At 39.8% G+C, this 20,257-nt stretch overlaps 1 protein-coding gene and 1 long non-coding RNA gene across 2 annotated transcripts in view; both read right to left on the bottom strand.

Moving 5' to 3' along the window:
* The window catches only part of LOC117950733, a 21,610-nt gene extending 19,092 nt beyond the window's left edge, over positions 1-2,518 (bottom strand). Inside the window, exon 1 of the long non-coding RNA XR_004657982.1 lies at positions 2,507-2,518. This is a non-coding gene — a long non-coding RNA (uncharacterized LOC117950733). The remainder of the gene's footprint in view (positions 1-2,506) is intronic.
* Positions 1-20,257, bottom strand: part of agbl4 (ATP/GTP binding protein-like 4) — a 262,269-nt gene that overhangs the window by 225,796 nt on the left and 16,216 nt on the right. Inside the window, exon 3 of the mRNA XM_034882055.1 lies at positions 8,033-8,157. Coding sequence (XP_034737946.1) covers positions 8,033-8,157 — 125 coding nt within the window. The remainder of the gene's footprint in view (positions 1-8,032; positions 8,158-20,257) is intronic.

The following is a 20,257-nucleotide window of genomic DNA, read 5'->3' as shown; positions in this document are numbered from 1 at the left end:
CACACACACACACACACACACACACACACACAAAAACACGCACACGCGTCTACACACATTAAACAATACTCTAATTACAACATTTATAACTCCCCCTTGCCTCCTGCATTTCCCAGCCCCCAACCCACAAATCTGTGGATCTGGAATTGAATTTAGCCCAAGTTGAGGGCTGCGCTGGCATGAAAAGACTATTTGATTAGAACGGCAGTTGTTTCATTTGTGGTGCAGCAGATTGCAGAGCCTCTCTATCCGGTGTGCAATCTGTATTCATTACTCAGTGTAAAAGGATGATCCATGTCCTGACACCAGGCTCATCATTTCATGCAGATGCACAGCAGCTCCACAAGGCCCTTACCAGGCCACCATACCATGCCTTCCCCTGAAACATCAGCAATACTCTACTCCGTTCCCCACTCATATCGAAATAGAAGGTTTAGGCCATTTCACTAAGCTCTAGTTAATGGGTTAAATATTGACACAAGAACTTATTAAATATTTAGGTCAAACTAATATAAATTGCAGTATGTCAGACATTGCCATTAATGATAAATGACATAAATCAGCAATGTTAAATTAATGCATGCTAGAAAATTGGGCAAAGTATTGCTAACATGATTACCCGTTTTAATGTTATTTTAGCTGTACCATTATTACACGTACAAAAATGTTAAAAAATAGACGTTATAGTATATATAGTAATATAGTACTACAAATTCTTTTCAAAGAGACAATGATATTTTAAAAGAACAGTTTACAGCACCTCACTCCTGTCATTTCTCTCTCTTCCCCCCTCCTTTACCCCTTTCTTTTAATTCCATGCTGTGGCTGGCAACCCAGCTCTCTCTACTCAAGGACTGCAAAGGCCTGCCGGTCCCCTGCCACCACCAGCCTCCAAGTCAAACCTATCAAAATTGAATGTCAAGTCATGTGTATAGGAATTATCCTGCAATAGTTTAATCCTGTGGTCTAGACCTGCAGCCCCAAAAATATCAAAAGTTTGCTAGAGCATTTGACTGCTCTTTGCACTTTGCGCCCTGATTCGCAAAATTAGCGGCTAGAGTCCACTTTGGCAACATCTCACTCCGCCATGCTGCTGTGCTTCGAATGGATGGCCCACTGATGAGTGTCCTGATGGGCACGCAAACCAAAGCCGCTACAGATGTTACCTTTCCGGCCAAACATGTGACACCTACAAGCTGTTTCATGACATATCACACATAAACCCCAACCGGTCGTCAGACACCGCCTACCAAGAGCCTGGGTCTGACCGAGGTTTCTGCCTAAAAGGAAGTTTTTCCTCGCCACTGTCGCACTGTTGCTTGCTCTGGAGGAGACTACTAGAACTGTTGGGTCCTTGTAAATTCTGGAGTGTGGTCTATCTGTATAGTGTCTTGAGATAACTCTTGTTATGAATTGATACTATAAATAAAATTGAATTGAATTGAATTAAACAAAAGCAGAGGTCCCAAACTTTCATATGTTCACGTAACTGTTGGTGTTTGTACTTTGTCCAGAGTATTATGACAGATCAAGAGGAAAAACAGTATTAGATATTGTATTTCAGTCCCTGGAAACTGTAAGCTTAGAGCTATGCATGCATCTCTTTTGTTTGAATAAAGTGAATCCAAATGAGTAATAAAAAAGTGTCTTTTTTTCAAACCATGCCCTTAAGCGTTGCCCCTCATTTTTAGAGTGAATTGTGTTAAAAAAAAAAGCAATGAATTTTGATAAGGAACCTTGCATTAGCAGAGATAACCCAGGGAAAACTAATTTTGCTATCAGGGAGACGATTTGAAAATTCATTCTGTGCTGTTGTCATATCTTTTTGTCCATGTCATTATGAAGTGATCTGGGGAGCATCGGCCTAGACAATAAGGAACGATGCTTTAGTTCACCTTAACAGAACAAGGTCACCCACGATACCCTATGCTCTCTGACACAGCTGTCTGATGTTTTGTATGTGTTTCAAAAACCGCACTAGTCTTTCTACAACTTCCCTCCGGAGTTTGAAACTAGGTTCCTAAAGTTTCTGGGCCTGTGTGGTGTGTTTGTGAGTTAAAATAATCCCTTTGGCAGAGACACACAGAAGCAAATGTCTCTCCTTTGGAGACTGTAGAGAGGAGAAGCTTAAAAAATGAACTTCCAAAGAAGAAGAAGACCACAAGCACAGGACACATGCCTATCTACCTTGTGCCATATGCTGCAGAGGCAGAAGAGAAAGAAAAGGCAATGCACAGGACTAAAAAATGACATGGTCAGCCTGAGTCTTTAAAACAGACAGGGAAAGAAGACAAGCAGACCTGTTGACAAGCATGTAAGTGGTTTTGTGTGTGTGAGTTTGACAGCACGCATCTTTGTGAGTGTGCATGAGCCCCTGCCTTGTGTATTTTTTTGACAGTATGGGTAGACATGATAAAAGTGCAGGAGTCTAATCCTAAACCTAAAGCTTTATATCCAGGCCTCCCATGGCCAGACCCACTGTGGTCCTGCCACAAGAACCCGCTACCAAACAGCTGTGTGCAGCGCACGCTCACAGCCACGCTATGCCAGCAATGATTAGCCCACGTTCATTCAATGGTGCTCACTAGAGACCTGCCTGTCCTCTTCTCCCTGAGTAACAGCCGAAGGACATCACACAACATGATGGTGGAGAGATGCAAGCATGGAGCATGGCGGAAAAAAAGGATGAAACAGAGGTGGAATAGACAAAGGGGAGTGGGAAGTGGAGTGTCCCTGCTCACTTCTGGGAGTGAAATTCAATGTGTTGATCGGCACTACACCAGAACATTGGCCAGGAGCTGTTGAAGCAGTGAGCTCAGATAAGAACCTCTTTATGCAGGCTGGCACTGATGTTACACACCCAGACCAGCAGCTGACTTCCCAGCAGTGCTGCCAACGTGCTCTATTTAGAATGGGAGGGAAATGCATTGCCTACATGAACAAGTCATTTCTCGTAAATACACCACCCCTCCTTCTCCTATACCATCTCTTCCTTTAAAAAAATCAATGTGTACTACATCCATTACCCTGCTCTTGCGCAGCTCTCTGTCTCTCACTCACTCTCTTTTACTTTATTCTTTTTTCTCTGCTTTTGCACAAGACATCAGCATATTAATGATGTATCTTTCAAACTGATAAGTAAATTACACATTTAAAAAAAAGACACTTTGTACAGAGGATGTTTGAAGGCCTTTTAAACCCAATTAGGCATTACGACGTGCGATATCAGATAGAATATTGTACTCATTTATAAAACTAGCACAATCACAGTCTGTGAAAAACAGCAGATGCCTAAAAAGAGGACTGGGTGATTGGAATCACCAAGTCATGATCCTATTTACTTTTTAACTTTATGTTCCATGCGTCTTTTCTTCTCAAAAAATGACGTAACAGCATTGATAATAAATTTAAATAGGTGAGCATTGTCTGAAACAGTAAAGTGATGATGTCTTTTCAGGGATTAGAGGTAACACATAGCCTTTTCTGCTCCAGTTCGTCCTCTTTCCTGATTATGGAGAGTAACCGCCCTGCACTGTGCTTTTCCCTGGACAAGTGAGGCTTACAAATCACCCCTGCAGCAGTTAGAAGAGCTGGAGGAGTTGGAGGCACTCGGCGCAAAGTTTTACTGCCTGTCTTCTATGAATGGCTCCCCGAAGGCTCCTATGATAAAAGCTCACAGACATGCCCTTCACGGAGCCTGACATCAAGCACACCCCTACAGCAGAATGGAACGGCATATCAACTACTGGTTTCTGGTCATAAATAGGCCGAAGTAGAAATGAAATAGCAGCAGCTGAAACTTATAAATACACTCAGTTTGGACATCAAACGCAAAACATTTTTAAAGGTCCAATGTTGTTGAGTTCTTGTTATTGTATTCAAGGTAAATGATAAAGGGAAACATCTCTGCCATCTGCTACAACATACATTGTGTAGCACAGAATGTGACTTAGTAAGTCAACAACAGCTAAACTTCAACATGCTTGCATGAATTTAGCTATGTTTACATCAATTCTATCTTTGTAGGATGACCAAGACAGGCAGGTCAGAAAATGAATTTATGTTTCCAAAAGGCAAGATAAACAGCTATATTAGCAATAAACCAGCGACAACATTAATAACATTAGATACAGCAATTATAAAAGACTTGTTAAATATGACTCCATATATCAAATCCCTTTAAAAAACAACTAATTTTCAACTGTATTATCATTCCTTATTTGTCCTACCACTTCATTACCTGTTTTCCATACAGTTGAATGAAGTGCAAATTACAGATGAAAAGTCAACAATGCCGTTCTTAGATATACAGTATTCAGAGGTGTCAAAAGTATTCACATTCAATACTCAGGTAGAAGTATAGATACTAGGGTTTAAAAAGAGTTCTGTAGAAGTTGAAGTATCAACTCAAGTAAAAGTGTAAAAGTACTGGTTTCAAAACTATTTAAAGTATAAAAGTAAAAGTAATGTAAGGGGTGGAAGCTTTGGCCGCGCCACAGGGGCCTATAGTGCACTAGCCCCCCCTAAACAAAACGTTTTTCTTAAGACCATAAAGACTATAATGTTATATCATAATGTTAATGTTGAAACATTTTAGCACAATGCAAATACATCATAGAACCATATATGTGTACTACTGAGCATTAACATGTGTTTAATGGAGCGGAAGATATGATGAATAGTTGCCTTTAAGTATTTATAATTATTGTAATGATGCAAAAAGTCAATCTTCAGGGACATGATATCTTCTTTCTTATGAAAATGTACATTCAGGGTTAGCTGCAGGAATCTGTGAGGACAACGGATTCACTCTATCCGGATGGCACAATTTATCTGTATATATTTTTAGGTTTTCTTTTTGTGTTTTTTGAACAATGACAAGCCAGAATGCAAACAAGCCAAACTGAAATAAAAGTAATGAGGCTATTTTTAAAATGTAAGGAGTAGAAAGTACAGATAATTGTATGTCAAAACAAGCTCACACCCCTCCTTCCATAGAGCTGGGAAACAAAACACAAAATACTAAGAAACATTTGTTATGTAGTGCTAAAATGTCTTGTTAATTAATAAATTAGTAAAAAACAGTTGTGATGACTAATTGTAATTAATCAAGAACAAGATTAAGTCTACAGCCACACTAGCATCTCAGTGAGGCTGTTATTTAGCACAGTGTTGTTTTTAGCTAAATGCTAATGTCAGCATGCTAACATGTATACTATGTTCACCATTTTAGTTTAGCATTTTAGGAGGCTAACATTAGCAGTAAACAAAAAGCACAGCTGGATGGGAATGTTTTGTAGGTATTTGGTCACAAACGACACAAATTTTGACCTGATGATGGTGCAAGATGAGGAGTCCAAAGTTCTTAAAATACATTAGGAGGGGAACATGAATGTCAGATGGGTGCACTTTATCACCAAAACAGACACCAAACTTGCACTATGCCATCAGATTTGTGTCTCTCTGTGGCCCAATACATACTCAGACCAAATACACTCCACAAGTTTTTTTTTTCCCCAAGACATTTTCCCAGAGAAACCGTGCAGAACCTCAAATAGAGTCAAATGGTCCCGGTCATTGCAACCAACGTAACCAGAATTGGTCTAAGCTTTTTAAGGTAAGTGAGTAGTTTGAAACACAGAAAAAAAAAGGACATACAAAAAAGAGACGTTCATTCATCCAGCCATCCATCATAACCGGTGCTACGGTGAAGCCAATTTCTACAAAGCTCCTAAGCTGATTGAGGCAGACCAAATCTGTTTCACCAGCTTACATTCCTTCGAAATGGCCATCTCACTTCCAATATCACGGGCTTTTACTGTTCCCCATTCCCCTGGCTCAGGCTGAGAGTTAGCAAGGCTTAGCTGGATGAAACACTCGAACAGCCCAGTTCTCCCCTGGAACTCACTGATATCTCTATAGCACAGACCTTCCCCACATAGCTACACTTAGTTGGTTTATTTACCCATTTTATTATTCTTTTTCTGTTTAATTTCTATGTTTAATTTTTTTTGCATATCATAACAATACTACAGCTATTAGGATGTAAACCGAAGATTTATGTGAATGCTGACGATTCTAGGCACACAGACCCAATCTAATCACAGCCCGTGTACACGCACGCGCACGCGCACCCACACACACACGCAAACACGCACACACACCTTGGCAAAATGCACAGGCAGCGCTTAACCACAACACCTTCTACTGGAGTAGATTAAATTCACACAAGGCCTCTTTGAAGAAGGAAATTGAACAGATAAGAACAGATTTCTATGAAAGAAGCTTGTGAGGGGACATATAGCGAGAGAGCTTGGTCATATGTAATGAAAATGTTTGTTCACCTGTAAGCTTGCTCTTGCATGTGCCACTGTACATAGTGTAATCATATACAGTATGTGATATCAATCTTTTGTCGTTTATTGTGTCATATATTACACTCCCCACTCACTTTTCTCTCTGTTTCTCTCTCACACTTTCTCTGTCATTTTGCCACAACAGCAAATATCCTGTTGGCCCAGGCCGCAGACTGCTGTTGCTGGTCTATCTGGTCCTGGGATCGATCCGGCTCTAAGCGCGAGGCCTCCCATTCATCTCAGAGCCATAAAATGTGATTAGTGCTGACTACAGCACTGCAGGGAGATGGGCTGATAGGCCTGATAGCCTTAGATAGGCTGGGTTGGACATTCTACAGGAAGACAGCAGCAACAGCATGCTGTGTGGATTCATCCTTGCCTTTTTTTTCCTGTTTGGCTTCACACTGCCTCTCTATAAACTTATTTCTTTTGTGAGTGTTTGCCTTATATCTAAGCCTGGCAAGCTTGTATGAGTACAGATTACATAACAGCAGTCAAATTTAGAGGCCAATATTGTCATTTTTACCTTGTTCTTTTCCTGCAAAGTTATAGTCAAAAAATAAGCCTCCATCCCCCTGAAGTCCTGCTCACTGTACCCACATACAGAGTATCTCTGTGGCATGTGACCGCTTCTGTCAGCCAATCACGGAGCTCTGAGTGTGCTAGTGGCAGAATCAAACTCAGAGGCTGTGACAAGAAGTTAAGTAGGAAATAGATGACAAGAAGAAACAATTTTTGTGGCGTTATGGGCACAGATGCAATGCAATTCTAATGCAATTAAATGTTTAAGAGGACATTCTGGGAGGTATTGTGACATTCCGTATGTGCGGGGTGCAATTTTCCGGGGGGGATACTTGGGGATTCCCCCTTTCTGGTATTTATATCCTTGCTTCTGATGAATTATTTTTATCCCCTCTGGGGACAAAAAGAACCCCCCACCCCACCCCACCCCAAAGTCAATTAAGAAGTATCAGTATTAGCGGCAGTTGGTAGTATTTAAGGGGCAAGATTCCAGATCAGCCCATCTGAGCTTTCATTTTCTCAAAGGCAGAGGAGGATACCCAGGGCTTGGTTTACACCAAATGCCCTTTCAATCACTGGGGTACCATAGGCAGGCTGGGGGAACGCATATTAATGACAAACAACTCATAAAGTAAAATTTACATGCCATGGGAGCTTTAATGCTAGGCCGACAAAAGCGCATTACTAACTTTTTTTCTCATTTAATAATGAGCTTGTCCGTAATATTTTACGTTTACGCTAGTTTATCAAACTAGATCTAAATAAATATTTATGAAACACTAGACTATAAGACCATACCACTTAGTACATTTTTGCGAAGTTAAAAGGATGAAAGTTACTTTTAAAACTATTCAACAGTTGGATTTGTTTGTTGTGGTCATTAATGCATTTGTCAAACTTGCGGTTTTACTCAACATAAAAGACAGTTATCAGGAAGGCCTCATGCAATTGAGAAGGAAAGGGCTTGGGAGTTCTTGCACTAACATGGCATTTCCGCAGAACTTCTGGGAGGAAATACTCAACTTATTGTCTGATTGAGCCAATATTCCATCTATATAGTAGAAGCTTGTGTGCATGAGTTATGGTAGATAGAATGGAATTGGGAGAGAAACCCTTCTTTATGATCAATGGTAACAAGACAACAGCCTGCTGACCTGTGTCTCACGGACATTCTCCACTGTGAAGTTAAACCAGACTCTGAAGCGGGGGTTGCAGGTGTCAGGCCGGATGAAGAGGTCAAACTCAAACTCACTGATGTAGTCAACACGGCCAAGGTTCCCTGCAGAGACAATGAAACAGCTTACATTAGCATTAAATAGAGTTGACCAGTCCACAACTAAGAATCACACATTTCCTCTATATTCCTTTAAATTCACAATCAACGGACTTGGGGGAAAAGTAAAGAGAGTGTGTTAGACCTTCTTGTCGGAACTGCACAGAAAAATGACCAATTGATAGCTTATTTTCACTGCTTGCTGAGCTTAACCGAATACATGAGACCAGTCAAGTCCAGGCAGCTGTTCAAGAGTTACGTTTGCTGGCAAGCTGGGTAAACTGCAAAGCTCGACGTACCTCTCAACTCTACATCAGGGAACTGTTGACCACAAGCTGGCAAGTAGTACCACAGCAGCAGCACGCGCACACAGACACAGCTGATTATAGACAGATGGGCTAACTACCACACTGTCAAAGTAGATCCCTCTCCTTCTGCCATCAGACAGAGCTAATCCACTAGTCAGCTTGCAACACAGACTTTGCTGTGCTCCGCTGAAGCTACCCACAGCAGTGCTATCATTAGTTTATATAGGACGGCAGAAAACTACAAGGCGCTCGGAATATGAAAACATAAACAAGAGCAGTTTTTCAGTTTAAAATGCATACATTTAACAAAGCATAGAACAGCCAAACACTAGCAGCAAGATAGAAATTGGAGGGTTTTTGTGTAACAATAAGCTGACAATCCGTATTCACATGAAGCCCATCTACAAACAGCTTCCGCAGCTAGCACTAATAGTAAGTGGCATCTCATTCCAGCACACTGGTGCCTGAAAAAGAATCTCACCGCTACTCTAACTATTAAGGGAGTGACTGAGCTATACTGACATATATAACCATAAGAAGTATAATAAACTTGAGAAAATCAGGTTGTACAGACAATAAAAACAACAAGCAGAGAGGTGGCAGAGGGAGGGAGAAAGAGGCAAGAAGTCTATCTGTTGATAAACGATGTGCTGAGGAAGACTTAATTATGTCTGCCTTTCTGTCTGTACATGTGTGCATGCCACTGTATGTCAGAAAGTATATGCTTGAATAAGCTCTCTCCTGTCAATTTTGGACACAACATTGTGAAAATAATTCTGCAAGAATGTGTGGGCCGTCACATTTCAATGACCACCTCTCAATGTAGCCAGAGATCTACGTAGAAACTTAGCACAAAAATATAATATATATATATATAATAATAATGTTTTCACCTTACCGGAGTGTTCAAAATCAAGAGGTGAATGTTAAACTCACTTTTTTTAGTGTTATAGAGAAAAAATATGATTTACAAAAATGATATGTTCTTAAGTATTTATGTCACAATTCATCCTCAATTTAGCCATGACATCAGTGAACCACCATATTTTTACATGATTACAATGTTGCGATATCATCACAAAGAGTAGGATGATTGGTTCAGTGACTTAGTTACCGTCCAGCCCTAGTTTGTTTTGCACAATGGCTGGCTAGTTAAGAAGAAGCAGGCAAGCAAGCAGGGACTAGCATTTTGGCTGGTTGGCAATGCAATCTCGAGCCATTGAAAGCAGATAAAGCCAAGAGCAGGCAGAGGGTTGAACCAGACCCAGCTGCAGCTAACAAGCACGGACAAAGAGAGAAGATAGACAGCAGAGCAGCACCTGTTCCACACAGATGTGTCATCGAATCGATCATCTTTCATACCGACATCACAGCTATTCACAGAGCTGACACTGACAAATACAGCCTCCTATCAGAGCCTTAATATTCAATAATGAAAACACAACCACTGAGTGCACTTTAATTATTTAGATGCGGTTATTTTATTTGAAGTCAGTAGATGCTTTTGAACCATTCCCATAAATCAATGTTGGTGATCAATTTTTCTCTCTGATTGGACACATTGTCAGTCAAAACAATAATTTAATTTATTTGTTAATGCATTAACACAAATCAGGGGTTTCGCTATCATTACAGTACGTATGATGAAAAGATTTAACAAAACATCTCAGTAATTACAAAAGGAAAGCAGAATAAAATATGCTGCGTGGGTGCAAAGTACAATCAAGTACTACTCACACAATTAAGAATGTATGGGGTGTCGATGAAGGCAGTTTACTGTTTACTTATGTCACCTCACAATATTCATCCACAACAGAACTCTTTCAAGAAAGGGGAACAAAAGACTATTAGATGCTCCTTGTGAGGCCCTCTCACTGCCTGTGGTTGCACAAACTGAGACGATGAATACTGATGTACACAACCATCAGCAAAAAAACTGCCAGTGTGTGTGTGTGTGTGCGTGTGTGTGTGTGTGTGTGTGTGTGTGCGTGCGTGCGTGCGTGCGTGTAAGGTGGGACTATATATTAAAATTTCACAAAAAAAAAATTAAACTGAATTTCTTACGAAAGACACAATATAAATGCTTTGTTTTCATTTATTGATATAAGTGGTTTCATATTCACCTTAAAACTGAGAGAAAAATAAAAACAGCTGCATAGAGGTCCCTATACCACACATCTGTTGAGCTCTGTCAGCATGTAAGCAAAGCTGAGCTAATCTAGCAAAAGACCCTCATACCCTACTCCCATGAAAAGGGCAGGATTCATAGCAAGCAACATGGTAATGGGACACAAACCTCCTTCAAACTCTGCAATTGTTTTTTTTATTTAAAATTCCTAATTCGATACCTAACACCACAACCTATAAGTATCTCTCATTGATGAACACAACAAGTGTCAAGATGCACACAATCCTGGTACCAAAGTCAGTGGTCAAACTTCTGCAGATGACTTTAAAGATAGAGACCCAACTCATAGTTCTATCTGCTTCTTCTTGTGAATACTGTAGCATGGGCAGCAATAGACAGCAGCCATGGGCGGCTGGGTTATTGAGCCTGATGCTGACGTGAGAGATGGCTGCAGCCTCTACGTTAGAATTACATGTTCAGCCCGCGGAGCAGCAGGGATATGACACGCCATTGATCCCCTTTTTAATTTTATGGTGGCTACCTCCTGATTCAAACGCTTTGGTAGGCTGGAAGCCTGACCCTTTTAATCAATCCCATATCATTTAGTATTTAACTAATATAAACGGCCAATTGATTTTTATAAATGCCCTCTGAAAGCATTAAAGATAAACTAGATAAAACAAAGATAAATTATGTTACGTCTCAATGATGTTGAAAAGCAATGCACAATACACCAGATTTGTTAAGAATTACTTTTGGTTCTTTATGGAACAGACATACTGTGGTAGTGTAAATGAAGCTAATGTACTACAGACAGAGAAGATGAGAAAGTGAAAAAAAAACACAATTTCTAGTCCTTGAGCTCTCTTGCGTAATTCCTCTTGAGTATCATCACTCTCCATATTCTTCTTCAATGGTGTCTTGGCAGGTTATGTTGAATATCAATCTTTGTCCTTGAGGGAAAACTAGTGCAGCATTTAGACATTAACAAATTTGTTTTCAACAAACAGCTTAGCCCTTCTGGTGCAGCCCAACACAACACAATTGCTGGTTCTGAAAAAAGATTTTACACATGACAGCTTCTCCTTGAGGAAAACCCTGAACAAAACCCTCTGTCTCTCTCTATCTTTGTCTGTCTTTCTCTGAGTATTCCTCTTTTTCTCTCTCACACATGCCCATGAAAACAAATAAGAAATGGTAAAAGACTGAGCATTCTTCAAGAAAAGTGGAAATCACATAGCATGTGTTTTTGCTGAAAACAAAAGTGTCTGTAAAATGGCTATGAAACCTGCTTCATTACACAGGGCCATAGGCAAGTAAACAGGGTGCAGACATGAGGTGGCCAAGTGGACAGTCAATCATTCACACATGGCCTCACAGACTGTGCATGCAAGCATGCGTATGAGAGGCCGCCTAGGAAATAATACATACTTAGGTCTTACATACACTATCAAAATCTTGAATATTCACCACTATCTTCATACAACCACACACCATTATAATCCTTTTACATATTTGTATGATAGGGTATGCAGTTGAGCTTGAAAGTTTGGGCACCCCAGGTAAAAATCTGTATTAATGTGCATAAAAAAGCCAAGAAAAGACAGACAAATCTCCAAAAGGCATCAAATGACTGATTAGACATTCGTATAATATGTCACAAAAAGTTAGATTTTATTTCTATCATGCACACTTTCAAAATAACAGAAAACATAAAAATGGCATCTGCAAAAGTTTGGGCACCCTGCAGAGTTTATAGCATGCACCGCCCCCTTTGGAATGCTGAGACCTGACAGTGTCTTGGACTGTTCTCAATCTTCTCCTGCTTTGTGAGCGTCAACTATTTTCAGTTTCAGTTTTCTAGACAACTACTTAGAAGAACCCATGGTGCTGATTGTTGGGGAAAGGTCAGATGAGTCTGGGCATTTAAAACCTTAAAATGGACATCACCTGGTCTTTCCAGGCGATGATTGAGAACAATCATAAAAAATATGATAAGCAGATAAACTAGAAGGTCTATGGAGAAAATGGCACATTGCTGCACCTGACTTACTTTCTGAACCTGAAAGGCTTCATTGCTTGTTTTAAATATTTATTGAATCAGATTAGAGTTTAGTCTAATCCAACATGACTGCAATGGATTATGTGTCATATATCAGTGAAGAAAATAATGTTGAGTTTGTTTGCTGTTATAAAGTTAAGCGTTGTTTAGTCAACTATAATTTGTTTCCCCCATATTTTTGTTTGGCGTCCTTAGGTGTCCGTATGTACATCTTTTGATGAACTGCAACAGGCCGCAGAACCACATACAGATTATCTGGCCAATGAAACGCATAGAGGATAAAGATCTTTGGTGGAGGATATCATCATGTTTCAGGTGGTTTATCAAGTCAGTGGAGCCTTTCAAAGGCTTATGTAACTGCACTTTTTAGCAAAAATAATTAAGAATAATTAAAGATTTCAACATATATTTTTAAAAGCCAGTGTACAACCTTACACACACTCAGAATACAAGCTTGCATGTATCATTCAAAGTAACTTAAAGATCATCATGTTTTGGATAGTTGTCAAAGACAAGGCCGTTTTGCATAATCAGAAACACTGAACTTTCTTGTAAGTCATCTCTTTCATGTGCTGTGTGATAATTTGTCCAATTTGAAAACAGATATTTGTATCTTCTCATGATACATTTTTACAGACTCAAGCAGGGGATGAAGACCCTTGGTGTTCTTGATGCAGTAAGAATGCACCCAGATGCTTTCAGACCACTGTTTTTGTCACAAGCCATCCCCACTCACAGCTGATGTACTAAAAAAGCTCTTTGAAATTTGACTGTCAGCAGTGGGAAGCAACAAATGAAGGGCAGAGGAATATGTGGTTGCATTTTGGAGGGACTACCCGCTGGACGTTGAGGGTTAGTATTATTGCTAGATATGGAACATGTGTACACATACTACTACACTACTATGCCCAATGTGTTTTCTCTTGTTAAATTGCCTTCCTTCAGTTGTGGTTTGAGTTGTATTTAGTATTTTCAGCTACCTTTGTACAGTAATTTTGTTAACTTTGATGTATTTCTTTTTCAGAGCAAGAGGGACCCTTGAAACTTGGGGGTATCCTGGCCTAGGCGACGAGAGCAAATGCAATTCTACCCCTGGGCTTCTGCCTATGACCTTCAGTGGATTTTCTCCATGAGTTGACCCTCAGACAAGGCCATCATTTACCCACTGCAAACACATGCATTAACTCCCTGCGATGGCCAGTCCTGAAAGATTTCGAGTACTTCAAGGAAACTATGGATTTTGCATTAAAAAACACTCAGGAATTTGGTCAGGAATGACTTCCGTGAACTCCTGCACATATATTATTAAAGCCTGTTGCTTGTTTTACTTTACTTTATTAAATTGAGGAGAAATCGTTAGTCAATAACTTACCATTTCCTAATACATTAATGTCTTGTTTAAACAATTGACAATGGAATAATCATTTAACTAAAAAGGAAACCATTTTGTTAATTTGTTTTTATTTTTCATTGTTGTAGAGCAGAACTTGTCACAGGCCAAAAATAATTGTATGCCATGGTAACTGTCATTGGCTAGTGGGTTTACAGTTTTCAGAATTCAGTTCATAACTGTTTCATTGAAAATAAAGTCATTTCCTGGAACATCATTGTTCGAAGTCTCAAAATGAACCGGGGGGGGGGGGGGTAAAATGTTCTGCATTGCCTCTGCAATGTTGAGATCACCTCTCACCACAATTAAAAAAGTGTTTGTGATCCCTCTGTTGATAATCTGTGGTTGTTCCATTGATTTATGCAGTTGCCCTTTGAACTCTTGACAAGCAGATGTAGTGTAGATGAAATAAGTACAATTCATTTCTAGAGTCTAGTATGCACTCATTTTCTATGAAAGAGAAGAAATCACTGTAATAGAAAGAGACAACTCTGTTTACCTCTGGCCAAAATCACTCAATCCTCTGGTTGTGAACACTGCGCCCAGTGTTGATACCTCTAACCCTCTTCTTTCCGGCATTTACTAGGCAACCCCGGTGTTCTCCATGCCATGATAACAGCGTATTCTCAAGGGAAGGCCAACATTCTCTACACCTACACGTAGCTCGGAAACTTGATGCTCTGTTGTTATTTAGTTTATTTAGTATATAATAGTCCTACCAAAGCTGTCAACATATCCATAATGGAACATTCTCCACCTGACCAGTTCATGGTTTCCATCTATATGCCTATTGAAAGAAAATTCGATAACAAATTTTTTACCATGTAATGAAAAGAGCCTAATAGTTTGTTTAATGTAGTATTTTTTTAAACAAAGAAAAAAAACGTAACCATAATTGATTGGGATTTTGAACCGAATAAATACTTTGGTGATTTGCACCGGCCTCCTCTCGCTGATTCCAAATATTTTTGTTCCCAATTCATGCTAAAGGCCAAACGTAGGTAATTTGGTGATGTAGTATATTGTATGAAGGGTGACCAGAATGACCAGTTGTGATAGTTGGTACTCCTAAGGTAAACATCTTCCTTTATACTGACCTTGAGTTTTGATAGGAATTGGTGATGTATTGAAAACATCCATGGAGCGCCTCCAGGACACCAAAGCTTCCCTGATTGTCACTCTCTTCAAACTGCTTATTAATTGAGAGCAAGAAAGAGATTTTCTGAGTATAACCATTAAACTCAGAAATTAATCTTTACAAAATGACATTGTCATGTCCCAAATAGTCATTTTCCATCACAAATCTCTGAACACACCGCAGTGTATCAGTGAAAAAAGATAGCAATGTTTTCCTCATAACCGTTTACTTCCACAAACAGAAACTGACCTTGAAAAAGAAAGTAAATAAGAAGAAACACCCCTGACGTTTTTTGTCTAACAAGGTTGTTTTTGCCCTTAGTTTCTGCTGCTTGATTTAAATGTTCTTTGTTCAACTGAGTTGGTGTTAGCTGTACTTTCAAAGCAGCAAGCCCATCAGATAACAATAACTCAGAATGGCCCTTTTAGCCAATGAGGAAGTGATCTTCCTAAGTGATCAAACCAACTTCCTTTTCAACTACACTCTCTCATACACACTTCTATACTGTCTCATATACACAACTAAACTCTCTTACAAACACAACTATACTTTCTCACATACAATGCTATACTCTCATACACACACACTACTATACTCTCTTGCACACACAGCTATACTCTCTTAAATATAATGCTATACTCTCACACACACACACACTACTATACTCTCTCACATACACGACTATACCCTCTCATACATACATGTAAAAGGATTATAATAATGTGTGTGTATGAGTATAGTGGTGAATATGCAAGATCATGATAGTGTGTGTAAGACAGAAGTATGAATTAATTCCTAAGCGGCCTCTCATACGTGCGTGCATGCATGCGTTCGTGTGTATGTGTATGTGTCTGTATGTAGGTGTGTGTGTATGTGTGCTCCAAAGAGCTGGAGAGAGAGCAGAAGAACCTGGCTAATGTAATCCCATTATGGAGGTACAAGAGGGAGCAGTCACAGTACTCAGCCCACACAATGGGCCGGCCTGCAGCCTGTAGCTATGCACTGGATGGATGGTTTCTGCCATGCAGATGGATCATCGTAAAGCAGCAGCAGGCCTGCCTGCCGCAGGCCTGAGGTGGAACTCACTCACACAACCAGCCATTAGAATGGTAATAGGCAGTTGTTTCAAAATGAAATAGACTGCATGCTTACAGTGCTTCCTATTTAGTAGATGTGCTGGCTGTCACATTTTTCCCACACACAAGTTTGATCACATAAATTCTCCATAATATGTACGAAAAATAGATGAAATATCTTTGGTATAAGAATTCATGTTTCTTAGTTTTGCTTTATCAAAATTAACAACACCTACTATTGATGCACAATCAACACATACACATGCCTGATAATACATTCAATATCTTTTGACTGGCATAGAAATGGCCACAGCTGTGTTCAAACACCAGACACAAGATTAAAAAAGAGCTGAACTGCTACTGGAGACCAGCCAGACACCTTTTAAACTCATTTTTTACTGTGTTCCATTTTATTATTGGAGAACACATCAGTTTTCCCCCCGGCTGCTCTGCGGTATGAGCAGGATTCCTGGACACAGAAGAGGGGGACTGATAAAGATAGAATTGATTCCAGCCAGCAGCAGCGAGCGGCAGCCATAGTAGAGGGGTCTCAGTTTAGACCTGCAGCTAAACGTCTGGTTTTTCTCTGCCTCTCTCTCACCATCTCTCTCTCCCCCTCGTCGAAAGGCGAGTTGTCACAGAGGCAACATCAATCTCCTGCCTCATGACTTCTTAAAGCCTGCCTCCTCCCCTGATGCCTTATCACATCATCTGCAGGCAAGATTAAAGAGGTCACCTCCAAGTTTCCCCAATCTAACTACCTAACAGGTATACTAAACTGCAGTCTATCTTTTACAACAGTTTAAAGGATGGCTCCAGATTTTTTTCTCCAAAGAAGTCCATCTTAAAGGAATAGTCAGAAAAGGTTTGAAATTAAAAATATGCTTATTGCAGAGTTAAGTATGATGTATACCACTCTCATGTCTGTACAGTAAATATGAAACTACAGCCAACGGGGTAGCTTCATAACTATGGATGGTCCAATAAAGTTTTTTTATTCCCGATACCAATTCTGATTCCTGAACTTGCATATTGGCCGATACTGAGAATTGATCCGATATCAGTGTGTCATACAGTAATATTTTATTATGTTTTAACAGCTGTATACTACTGTCCCTGTAGGTATGTGATATGATTTCTATCTTTGTTGTTGTTCTGCCTCAGGTTAAACTCTCAAACAATGAATGCCACAGAACTTCCTTTTATCATCTAGTTTGACAGTCAGTTATAACAGGAAAAGAACATAAAATAAAATACTTTAACGTAGACTTTCTTCAAGGCTTTATTATGTGGTATCGGATCGGTGCATAAACTCCAGTATTTCCTGATACTAGCGTTGTAGGCAGTTTCGGAGACAGTATTGGAACATCGCTATTCCTAACCCTAAACTCTTTAATTTAGCAAGCCGGTTTGCATCTACAACCGTGCGTAACATCAACTTGTGACGAAACTATGATTTGTGTAGTCTAGTTTCTAAACCAGTTGATTGAAACGCTTCTAATTCTTATTTTCTCTTTTTGACATTTAAAAAGTTTTCTGCTAATTCGTTTGACTATTAGAAGGAAAAATGACTACTGTAGACATTTTTTCCTGTCCAATAATTGGCTCACAGAGATGTCTCCACATTGCAATTACATTGTAAAAACAATTGGGGACATTCAAAGGTTCAACAGAAGCTAATATGAGTCTTAGCCAATTCTAGTAGGTTGTAGGACGTCTGTGGTGTGGAGATTCTTTGGCAGTGTTGCAAGTTCTGTTTGGCCATGAAGTTAATGACACAGTCCTAAATGGGGCTAAGCTAACATTAAATCAAGTTCAACATGAAATAGATAGGTGACGTCTACTGCAGTACAGTAACTGTAACTTAAGATCAGTGCCAACAAAGAAGTGCACATAGTACAAGTATCTGATCTGTTATATAGCCACGCACACATACACACAATAAGTAATTGTGCATTTGTAAACATTATATGGAAGATTGTTGTAAAAATAATCTTCATATACAACAAAACCAGGATAAGAGCAAACAATAAGCAGGGACAACAAGGGGAAAAATCATATTGTTATGAGTCCGGCTATGCTCCAGTGAGCTCCTCGTTTCAATATAGATTAAGAAAGCTGGGCCCGAGGACAGCAGTGAGATATGCAGGCAGCCCACACATATCTGATGATGTACAGGCCTGCCTGCACATTCTAAAGAGAACACATTTTCTAGCTAGCCTTTTATAATTGTATTTTTTCCGTCCAAAAGGCCCTAGAGCTAGACCGGTGTGCTCCATCGGAAGCGGTTGGTGTAGTAATGGGTCATAGTGAGGCATTCATACTGGGACTAGCTTAATTGTATTATCAATCTCATCCAGACAGTGCTTTAGCCCCACAGCTCTGGACAATCTGCATTAGTATTGGACATTGAACCATAAGGAATTGAAATCTTTACTTTTATCTGTTTCTCAAGCCTAAAACAGTGAGTTAGCTAGTTGGTTGAGGTTTTCATCAGAATTTGGGCACTGCTATCCCTCAGTTCTCATTATCTGTTGTCACTTGTCCTTTCTGTTTACCCATCTGTCCATTTCTGTCCCCCTCTCTCTTTTTATCTTTTGCTTTTGGTGTGTCCTGTGTGTTGGTAGCTACAAGTCTGTTCCAATTTCATGCTATCTTTCAACAAGTTAATTATGTTGGGCCCTACAAAGACTGAGGAGAGACAGAGGAGGAGGCGGCACTGGCAGAGGGACAACTGCCCATGTCGTCCCTTTGTTGTTCTATCTTGTTTTTAGTCTTCAATCTCCAAGCACTTTCCTTCATCGCTTTTCTCTTCCCCATTCTCTTGGTGTTACTCCCTCTTTCCTATTCCTCTCTTCCTCAGTAGTAATCTTTCCAGGGGCTCCAGCGGTGGAGGGGAGTTAGGAGATAAAAGCGTAGGGAGCTGAGGAGTCCTTGGCAAGCCTAAGGCAAGGAGAAGGTCAACAGGCCTGCTAAGAAGGGCTGTTATCATCTTGGTAACATGTTATCGGAGAGCCTGCAGTAGTGTTTATTTACAGTTATTACTCCCTCTGGGTGCACACTTCAATGCCTGGGGCTGATTGCTCTGTAATGAGTTCAGGAACACAGGGAGCCGATGCAAGAAAAGAACAGAAACAAGGGAGGCAAGAAATCACTGGCCAATAACCAATAGGTCAGCAAGAAAAAAAACAAATAGAACAGAAAACGCCGGTTATCAAAAACGCAGGAGAATCAGACAAAAAGCAAGTGTATTCTTCTAAACGAGACTGGTTCTCTGTCCAGTCCTGCCATTCAACAGCAAACAAATCAGTGGAAGTGGAAAGCAGTTTCTTAAATTAGGTACAGCCCAGATAATCCGGTACAGAAAGTAAATGGCTCTTAACCTGGAGTCAGATGTGTTTGTTCTAAGGCAGGACCTCTGGCCGCACTAGATATCCATCTCTAATGTCTAGAATCCCTCTTGCAATTTACTTAACCAGTGTGCTTTTTCTATATTTGTGTGCTTGGCCAGTCTACTATTGTGTGTGCTAATCAGATTGGTCCATATTTAACGGGCTAAAAGGTGAAGTGGAAAGAGTGAATCCAGTAGTTGAGCAAATCAGGAGAGAGGATGTCTGTGAATCCCAGGATGAGTTTATCAACAGTTAGGGAGCAACGCAGAGGAAGTCTTATTGTGGAACAGTGTTTCAATCTAAGGAATTACAGTAAGTACTGCAACTGTCAATGCAATGCCAGCTTTTCAGAAAGAAAATAAAAATAATAATGATCTAAAAAAACAGACCTATTTTCCAAGCACTGTACCCAACTATTCAACTAAGAGAAATTAAGATACGGAGCAATACATATACATATACTGTAAATGACAAAGACACATAAAGAAAATTCTAGTATATACTGTACATGTACCATTAAAGTAAATCCATCCTATGACAAGCTAATCCCTTTTTATACCATCGGATATGGGAGATTAAGAGACATAATTGGGTAATTCAATTTAAGCATAA

This window comes from Etheostoma cragini, chromosome 9, assembly GCF_013103735.1.
Source record: "Etheostoma cragini isolate CJK2018 chromosome 9, CSU_Ecrag_1.0, whole genome shotgun sequence".
Classification (NCBI taxonomy): domain Eukaryota; kingdom Metazoa; phylum Chordata; class Actinopteri; order Perciformes; family Percidae; genus Etheostoma; species Etheostoma cragini.
This window is presented reverse-complemented; position numbering and strand designations above follow the sequence as displayed.